Source organism: Cynocephalus volans, chromosome 11 (genome assembly GCF_027409185.1).
Source record: "Cynocephalus volans isolate mCynVol1 chromosome 11, mCynVol1.pri, whole genome shotgun sequence".
Classification (NCBI taxonomy): Eukaryota; Metazoa; Chordata; class Mammalia; order Dermoptera; family Cynocephalidae; genus Cynocephalus; species Cynocephalus volans.
The window spans coordinates 19,455,483-19,465,307 of record NC_084470.1 but is presented as its reverse complement, the minus strand read 5'-3'; the positions used below and the strand labels follow the sequence as shown (position 1 = coordinate 19,465,307).

At 49.4% G+C, this 9,825-nt stretch overlaps 1 protein-coding gene across 1 annotated transcript in view; it reads left to right on the top strand.

Annotated features, from left to right (window-relative positions):
- Window positions 1-4,542: 4,542 nt before the first annotated feature.
- The window catches only part of CLSTN2 (calsyntenin 2), a 589,675-nt gene continuing 584,392 nt past the window's right edge, over window positions 4,543-9,825 (top strand). The window contains exon 1 of the mRNA XM_063115155.1: window positions 4,543-4,660. Coding sequence (XP_062971225.1) covers window positions 4,543-4,660 — 118 coding nt within the window. The remainder of the gene's footprint in view (window positions 4,661-9,825) is intronic.

The window sequence follows — 9,825 nt, the reverse complement described above, 5'->3', positions numbered from 1 at the left end:
TTAGACTCAGCTGGGGCTGTCAATTTCACCTACTTGTATATATAGCCTTTTCATATGGCCTGTGATCCTCACAACATGGTGGCCTCCGGAGGTTGGACTCCTTCCATAGAGGCTCCAACCTCCAAATGTGAGCATCCTGGTGAACAAGGCAGAAGCTGCGTCACCACTATGATCCAGTCTCGGAAGTCACATGGCATCGCTGCTACTGAATTCTATTGGTAGGAGCAGTACTCAGATTCATAGAGAGGAAACGTAGATTCCATCTCTCAATGGGAGAAGTGTCACTGAATTTTATGACTGTTTTTACAAAAACCACCATAGGGTATAAAGGTCCAAGGAAAGTATGGGAAAGTGTACAGGAATAATGCGTTGCTATAATTAATGACATCTTTGTTTTCGGCTAGGGCACTCTGCCTTGCCAAGCATAAAACACTCATGTCCAAAGAATGCTGAACATAAACTGGATTTGGTTGTGAACAAGCTTTTCTTGCTTTTTCCTGAAGAGAAATGCCTGAACTTAAGAAGCAGCAGCAGCAGCAGCAGCAGTGTCTGTACTAGCACCAAAACTTCTGAGAGCAACGTTGAAAATTCTGTAACCAGTCCAGTCACTTGGGGGTCATGAAAACCCAGCTTTACCTGCCGAAATGGGGGAAGGGAATAATAGGTGACTTCAGTTCTTTAAAGTTTAGCTTTTCAAACTTCCTTTGAAAGATAAGGACTTTCAGCTGAATTAAATTTGGGTCGTGTAGAAAGCCTCGGTTTAATTTTCTTTTTAAAAATACTTTTCTATAAGTAGGTATAATTTATTTATTTTCTTCAATTTATTCAGCTCATATTATTCAGGGGCTAAGTTTTGGTGCTTAATCGGGCAAAGCATTAATGACTCTGGTGACATGAGAGGGAATGGCTTTGTTTACGGGAAGCCTGTTCCTGTTAGATTCTATTTTCTGGAATGAAGGAATTATTTATTTATTAAAAACTATTGACCCAGATAAATTGCCTGAGATTCATCACTGCATTGCCAGGTGGGCCCTGGGCTTGCGGTTTAAAGTGACCGGAGCCTTACGTACATCATCCTGCTCACTACTTTTTGCGTAAGGTCTGTAAAGAAACATGCCATGACAGCAAGTCATAAGGGGTACGGCCTCAACAAATTCAGAGATTTCTAGCTCTACTTTCGTGACAATTGGTTATTTAAACGGTCATAATTTAGAGGTGATGATTGATAAAGGTTAGAAAGAGATCAGATCCCCAATGCTACCTTTCCTAATTTGAAACTATTTTTTATTGCTTACTTATTCCTAATGCCTCTCCCCAAACCATAATGTGTGGGAGAAAGATGGAATTCAGAATGAGGCAGACACGAATTGATATTCTGCACAATTATGTGAATAAGTTACTCAAATTTTCTGAATCAGTAATGTGATTACAATAAAAGAGGGAAAATAGCAGCTGTCACTGCAAGGATTAGAGGAGGTGTAGGGTGCACGACACCCACTGCCAACTCTGGCAGCGAGTGAGTGGGGACCACTAACTCTTAGGCTGTCTCACCCACCCTGCGTCTGCGATGGCCCAGCACAGGGAGGCAGCACAGCAGTGCTCCCTGCAAGTGGCGTGGACTTGAAGCACTTGTGACCGAGTATTTGTAAGGCTAGGATTTACTCACCTTCCTCCCCTCTAAGCCAGGTCATCGTCGCCTTTTCCTCAGACAAACCAAACCAGGGTTGTGAGTGGCATGTCAGAGACTTGGGAAGTAGGGATAAGAGGAAGATATTTTTACATTTATTGAACATTGACTATGGGCAACATACTGAGTGTTTCACATATATTTTCTCATTTATTTCTTGTAATGATCTTATAAAGTAGGTGTAATGCTGCTTCATCAATTACCCCAAACACAGTGGCTTAATGTGACAACCATTTATTATTTCTCACGAGTCTTTTGGGTAGGTCTAGTGTGGGCCAGGCATGGCTGATCTTGGCTTGGCTTCCTCCTGTGTCTGTGGTCAGCTTGTAGGTCAGTTGGTGCTGACCAGCATAGGGTGGCCTTGGCTGGCTGGGATAGCTCAGCTGTAATCCACGTGGTCTCTTCCCTTCCTGCAGGTTAGCCTGGGCTTGTTCTCATGGTGGTGGCATAGGTCTAAGAGAGGAAGCAAAAAGGTGCACTGTACTGTCCCACTGACCAAAGCAAATCATATGGCCAGCCTCTGGGTAGGGGTAGGAGGGTACATCCAAAGAGAATATATTGAGGCAGGTGCACTTGATCTACCACAATAGGCATTGTTATTACCCCCATGTGTAAAGGAGGAGATGGAGGGTAGCAATATTTTACCTGGGGGTCATTGGCCTACACTCTGGCCTCTCTCTGCCGTGGTCCTTCCTGGTGATGTACTACTTTGAGATGCTTTGTAATCAGCTGTATTTTCCCCTCTTCCTCATTCTTTGGTCTGAATTTGAAGTTTCATGTAAAATTTTTGGAACCAGCCATTGATCTTAACAAAATCTAGTATAATGACATCAAAGGACAGTGCAGGTAAGTCAGTAAGGTAGGTCTACTTATTAGAGAAAATGAAGGGGGCCAAGTATGTAGCTGGATACAGCGCAAATGAAAGAAAATGAGACAAGTTTACATTTCTCCTGTATTTGTTGGCTTCCCCAATTTTGCCTGAGTCAGCTTCTACCTCTCCATGCTATCCTTTCTGGATCCTGATACCAAAAGCCGAGAAAGGCAAGGTCTTGGTGTTGGCCTCGGGCACTGACTAGCTCTTTGACCTTGAGCAAGGAAGTTTCCTAACTTCCCTGAGCTTGCATTTCCTCATGTGTGAAATGAGAATAATAGAGCAGATGTTGATTTGTGGGTTAAAGGAGACCTGCAGGTGAAGAGCCCCTGCCTAGTCTGAGCCCTGTGCAGCCACCATGATTCATGGTTGTCCCAGTGCACCTCTTGGTGCCTGAAATACCGAAGAGTTGGCTTTCACAACTGCTGCATCTCTGGGTGAGCTGTCAGGATGGCACAGGGAGGCTGAGCAGCATGAGGGCTGTTAATGGATTTTATGGCTTTGTTGAGTACTTCAAACTACAGTTATTAATTATAGGATGCTGTTTAGACACTGTTGCAATATACACATTTTGTTAATTGATTTGTACAGGCTCATATCTAGCAACATAAAGAATGTGCAGGACCATAACATTTACAAGGGATTGTAATTGTCATTACCAGACTCTGACTTCCCAGACTGGGAACAAAGGCTTTGAGGACAGAATTCACAACTCCCCTGTCTTTGGACCTGTGATGCCTGATCCAGTGCTCTCTGGCAGGGTGATACAACCTGTCTAGATGCTCGGTAAACGTCTTCAATCGGTTAGTAAATAAATGATTTTGTTTCTGTATTTCCATATCTACCTTCTTCCAAAACTGTCTATTCCTTATGAATCCTGAATTGTATGTGACATTGGCACTGCGTATATGTAAATATGGCCAAGGATTTATTTTGAGCAGTTAGTTAATGTTTACTGAGTACCTTTATGATCCCTTCATGGCCGGGGGTGGATGGGGGTGCCAAGATATGCATGGCCTCTTACTCAGGAGACAATACTCTCTGGCCTGAGACAATACTCTCTGGCATGATGTTCAGTGGCCTGCTCTTAGAGATGTACAATGACAACATAAAGGCGGCAACTTCTTGGTTGGGCACCATATTGCAGGGAATTGTAAATGTGGTCCCCACTGCAGCCTCGGCTGGTCCATCAGCTTCTGAGAGCCCTGGCTGCCCCTGCTTCTCGGGGATGGCGCAGAGCCCGGCCATTGCCATTCAGGTCCAAGGCGACCTACCCTGCCCAACAACTCCTCCCAGCACTTGCGTTTTCGAGCTCCAGTGTGCGCCTGGCGCCCTCCCCAGCCCAGGCGGCATAAAGAGCCCAGAGAGCTAGCCCAGGGCAGTACCCGCCGCAACGCCCGCCAGCCGCCTCCACCCGGATGTCAGTGCCAAGGGCGTGGCCGGGCAGGCTCCCCTGCACCCCGCAGACGACTCTCAGGCCCCAGGGGACCCCTTTCCGGGGGAGCCCGCCATCTCTTGCGGCAGCTGTTTGGAGAGCCGGAGCCGGGGCCCCGGGCCGGAGGGCTCCCCGGCGCTGCCAACCGGGGTCTTCCGGGAGCCGAGCTCTGGCTGAGGCCTGAGCCCCGGAGAGTGCCCGGGAGCGGGGAGCGTGAGGACGGCGGAGGAAAGTTGGAGGCCGGGGCCGCGGGGCGGGGAGCGGGGAGCCTGCGCCGGGGTCCGCGTCTCATGAATATGCACGAGCCACCTCCCTCCCTCCGTGACGTCACGGGCGGTCCCGGGGTAAGCGCCGGAGCCGCTCGGTGTCCGCGCCAGTGAGCGCGGTGCTGCCGGCGGGCGAGCGAGCGGCGCGGCGGCGGCGGCGGCGGCACCGGAGGCCGAGGGCAGCGGCGGCGGCGTCCGGAGCGCACCCCGCGGGCACAGCGAGGCGGCGCGGCGGGCCCCGGGAGGCGACCGCCGGCGCGGGCAGCGGGCGGCGGCGGCGAGGATGCTGCCCGGGAGGCTGTGCTGGGTGACGCTCCTGCTGGCGCTGGGCGTGGGGAGCGGCGGCGGCGGCGGTGGCGGCGGCGGGGACAGCCGGCGGCGCCGCCTCCTCGCGGCTAAAGGTGGGTGCTGGTGAAGTTTCCGCCTTTCCCAGGAGGGAGGCAGGCGGGTTTGAGGCTGCACGCGGCAGGGACCCGGGCTCACGCTGGCCTTGTCCACGCTCCCCTGCCGCAGCTTCTCGGGTCCCCGTGCGCCCGGGCTCCCGGGAGTCAGCCCCTGCGCCGCGGGCCGGAGAGCTAACACCCGCGGACGCCGGCCAACCCCTGGGCGGGGCCCGGCGACCGAGGAGAAGGCGAGGTCCGGGGAGTCCGGCCAACTTTGGGGCTGTCTGCTCCGGGATGGGAGCGTAGCGGGCGAGTCGCGGGCTCCGGCCCAGGGACGGCTCGAGCAGGGCGCGGGCGCGGGGAAGAGAAGCAGGTGTGTCTGTCTGCTCCTGCCCCGGGGAAGGAGCAGCGGCGGTGCCTTTCGAGGAGGGAGCCGAGCAGTGACTCGTCTCCCAGCTCGGGGATGGAGAGGAAACTTGTGGGCTACAGGGAAGGCTCCCCTGGCACTCCTGCGGCTCCCCCAGGGCGGCTCCGGCTCCCCGGGGAATGCGCGCCTTCCTGGTGGGCGGCGAAGTCGGGAAGAAGTGGGGGATGTGTCGCTCTGCACTGCCTCTGCCGCTCCGCTCCTGAGGACAGGGGCTCCTGGCGCCCCTCCTCGGCCCGCCCTGCTCGTTTGAAGATCTTGACCTCCCACCCCTCCCGGCCGGAAGGAAGCTGGATCCCCGCGAACGCCTGGCGCTGTCAGGCGAGCCTGGAAGCTGGCGAGCCCCGGACTTTGACAGCTGCCTGGGAGCTCGGGCGGGAGCGCTGGGGTGGGGGCGCCCGGGAGAACGGGTCTGAAACAAGGGTCACATGCTTGCGGGGGGTGGGGAAGCAAGGACAGAGCAGAGCTGGTGGGGGGTAGGGGGCAGTGGCTGCAGGGGGGGCTGTGGCGGATCCAGGCTGGAGCGCCCAGCTTAGTCATAACTTGTTGATTCTCTGCGCTGTTGACAAGGTTTTGTTTGAGGGCTGTGGCTGGATCTGCTGGGTGACAATGAGGGGGAAACGTGGTCCTTGGAATCTTCAGAGGGTGGAGGGGCTTGTGCCTGTCCGAAAAGAGGCTTTCTATTAGAGATAACATGATTCGGAGGCAGGCTATGAACTATAGCTTCCCAGGCTCAGGAAAGGGAATGCATATCAGGTTGAATTACTCTTGGAGGGTGGGGAGATGGAGAGGCAGGTAGTTCGCTTTGTCTGGGCCTTGGGAACTGCCTCTCTAGTAACTTAGGAGTAATAAATTTGAGAAGAATAGAGTAGTTTCTGTTTATCTGTAATCTTTTAATTTTGGGGTGGCATAGTTTTGAAAAGGTTTTATAAGCAGGTATCCTATTTCTTTTCAGCTATGTGTGTGTGTGTGCATATATATATAATATATGTGTATTCATATATAATATATATGTATACATATATATATATATGTATGTATACATATTTCTTTTTTTTCCCCTTGTATATCCTTGATAGGCAGATTCTTCTTTGGAAAGACAAAGAAAAACTCATGATGAAAATGTCTCAAACATAGTATGGTAAAGGAGACACTGAGAGGAAGGGATCAATCTGAAAGACTGTTGTTTTGGTGAAAACAAGAATAAAAAACAATTAACTTCTAAATCTTTTGCCCTCCTTCCCCAATATAGACACTTTGTTAAACAGTCAAGTTACATTTTTAAAAAAGATTTTCCATTACTTTGTAGCGAATGTTATATTTACAAGCAGATGCCTGTAAACAGGGGAGGGAGCTCACAGCAAGTGAAGAACGGGGAAGGAATGATGTGAAAAGAGGACCTGGTGTGCATAATGTATTGCTCAGTTGTCAGGTGCAAATGGAAAGCTTTACAGAGATAGGAGAGAAAGAGAGGGAGAGAGAGATAAAAAAGAAATAAATCCAGGCTTTCAATGATTGTTTGTGTGGATAATTATGCACATTTTAACCAATACACCTTTCATCTTCCCCACTTAGAACATATCCATTTCATGGTTAAAACTGGCCATTTGTCTTTCCAGTGTAAAAAGTTTATTGGCTCTGCAGATTACCGAGTTTCCATCTGAATCTCCCGTTCTCTCTTCTTTCCCCATCTAACCACTGGGGGGCTGCAAAGAGCGCTGTTTGCTGCATTTTTTTTTTTTTTTTTTTAAGACAAGTGTGTAATATTTGATCACAACAGAGACATTTATTATGACACTTTAGTTGGTATTTACAGGACTGACTTTCCTTATTAGAATGCACTTGCATTTTACAATTCCAAGTTGTATAATCTCTAAAGGACATTTGAGATAATAAAGCTATATGCTTCATGTATAATGCACCTTGCCTCTGACTTTGCCATTTTTAAGGTTCATATCATTACTATTCCCATCACTAAAAAAAGAAAAAACTCAGGAAGGCATGTGAAGAAGATTTAACAAAAAACAGTTTTCTTCTTCCGCACAATTCTGTATTCACGCGTAGAAGAAAATTGGGAGTGTGGCATTAAGCTGCCTGGAGAAGTTGGAGGCACCCTGAGAACACTGTCTGGAAGCGTGCTCCCACCTTTGGACCCATGTGAGATGTAATGTCTGTGGTGTAAAACAGTTTGTTTTGCCTTTGTGTTACCTGCTTCTTGCTGTAGGAAATCGAGCAGCTAATCCCTGACAACCGTTTTGGGTTTTCACAGAATCACTGCACTTTCAGGGCAAATGTATTCCCGATGTCAGAAATAATACAGTGGCCAGGCAGTTATAACCTCTTCCCTTCACCCTTCTGCATCTTGGATATTCAAAAAAGAAAACCACTTCTTGCATTCTTCGAAAGGCCAGATCACACGCATGTTCTATGAGCAAAGCTGGGAAGGTACTGTGGGCCCAAGGAGTCTCTGGGGCAGAGAAGACGTGTCTTACCCAAGGGAAAGAAGGCAGTGCCTTCTAGATAAACATCTTAAGGTTTGTGCTAGATCTTGCAAAATTTCAGTGACCTCAAGATCTCAAGGACCTGGTACACAGTCCTTTTTCACTTCCCAACATCTGGGCATAGAGGTCGTTCAGGGCAATACTTGAGTATAGACCATCAGTTATAGTACCCACCTATGTGTCCAGAGCCTGGCTCAGTGCTCTGGGGGTTTCTGAGAAGGTAGCAGAAAATCATCCCCCACTTCTCTCACCCCTACCTTCTCTGAGGAGATTTTGATCTAGTTAGAGAAACAGATTTTTATGTGGAAATGTTAAGAGAATAACAGCAGACAGAATTTGTCTGAAGGATAGTCGTAACTGTGTGATGGGGATGCAGGGAGATGGGAGTGGGGAGATAAGACTTGCAAAAGCAGCATGTGGTAATAGGGAGGGGAGAGGACAGAGCAGAGTTATGAGAAGAGTAGCAGTGCAATTGTAGTCATTGCAGTGTAGGAGGCCCTCCTCAGTATATAACAGGCATGTGCTAATCCCTTTATGTGGGCTGTTTCTAACTCTTACAACACATGCAGAGCCGGTGTTAGCCCATTTCACAGATGAAGAACTGAGTCTGAGAGAAGGTGAATGACTTGCCAAGACCTCCTTCAGCTAGAGGGTGTGGTGCTGGGGTGAGAATAGGAAGGGTCACTCTGCCCAGTGCCCCCTGATTATTTGTCAGATGTTCTCCCCTTTGGTTTTGAAAGCAGATGTAGGAACCACAGGGAGGCTGAGCTGTTTGCATCTGAGTTACTCAGGAGCCCTGTGGTTCTGCCCTCAGCAGTGTGAGTCCAGGGCTGCTGTTTGACAGGTGCGTGCGGGTGAGGTGAGAGAGCTGGGCCTTGCTTCCATCTGTGGAAACCAGTGTTCCTACTCGGAGTAGCAGCCTCGTTCTCCTCCCCAATGGATTCAGAAATCATCCCCAGATATTCCAGATTGCACACTGCAGAATTTCCTGCAGGGACAAAGGTTGCGTGGAATTCTTAGGGTCAATTGTCCTAAGTCATCTTTGGGCAAGTAGCATGTAGTCTTGTATATGTATGACAGTTATTTCCCCAACTGAAACACAAATGTCAAAAAGCCCTCAGCAGTGCATCAGGGAGTGTCCTCTGACCTGCAGTCATCCTGAAGCACCGGTGGTTCCTGGACTGGAATGAGTTCTGTCCTGGCCCTGGACAAGGAAAGAAGGTCTTCAGGCTGGAAGGTCACCTTCTTCAGCCCAATTTCTATTGTTACTTAAGACGTGGGCAGACTTGGACATGGCCTTCCCTTAGGAATCTTCCCAGGCTGTCACCTGCAGACCTTGCCTCCCCTTCTGGCATGCTGTGTTTCCTTCTGTGATTCCAGCACTGGTCTGTGGGCCCTGAGGGCTGGAGACTCGTCCTCACTTTCCTCGTATCTCCAGGGTCTGGCCTCCAGATAGACGAGCGGTCAACGGTGAGTGGCTTAGTGAGCATGGCTGTTTGTAACCCCGAGCACTATCATTTCTTGACATAGACGTTTTAGACATTTTCTTCTCTCCTATACAAAGTTTGGGTTAGTAGCCTGAGAAAGCCGGGTTCCCCTTCTGGCCTTATCACCTGGCTAGATGATCTTGGACAAGTTTGACCCTTTTGAGCTTCAGTTTCCTCATCGATAAAAAGGGGATACAGAGATCTCCCTCGCAAGATGGTTGTCGGCTGAGTGCTTAGAGAGCATTCAGCCCAGTCTGTGGCTGGTAAAAGGCACTACATATACAATGATTGTTATTATTTACCACTTAAATACCTGGTTCTGGTGTCTGAGACTTGGCAAATCCCCTCTCTGACCTCTTGGCTAACTGGTATATCTGTTCTTACCTTTTCTCAGCTTGAACTTTGCTCTCTCAGTTGCTCTCTTGCTCTCTCCATGTGTGAATGTGCATGTGTGTATAAATATCACATGCAGTGTAAATACAAATGCACATGCATATGCATACACATTTGGCTTGAATTGTTTGTGAGAACACCTGCCTCTTTCACTAGTCTATGGATGCCTCTGAAGCCAGGGTGCTATTTCATTCATCTCAAAAGCCCTAGCACTTAATGCAGGGCCAGCTTAGAGTAGGGGTCAGCACTGTTTGCTGTATAAATAAACATGCACATCTCCACATGCCAGTGCCAGAGATGTGGGGGGTTCTTGTCTCAGAAGAAGAGCTTATGTGGGAGGGTTATAAGGAAAGGTGCCCTGCCCAGTCAGCCCTTTCT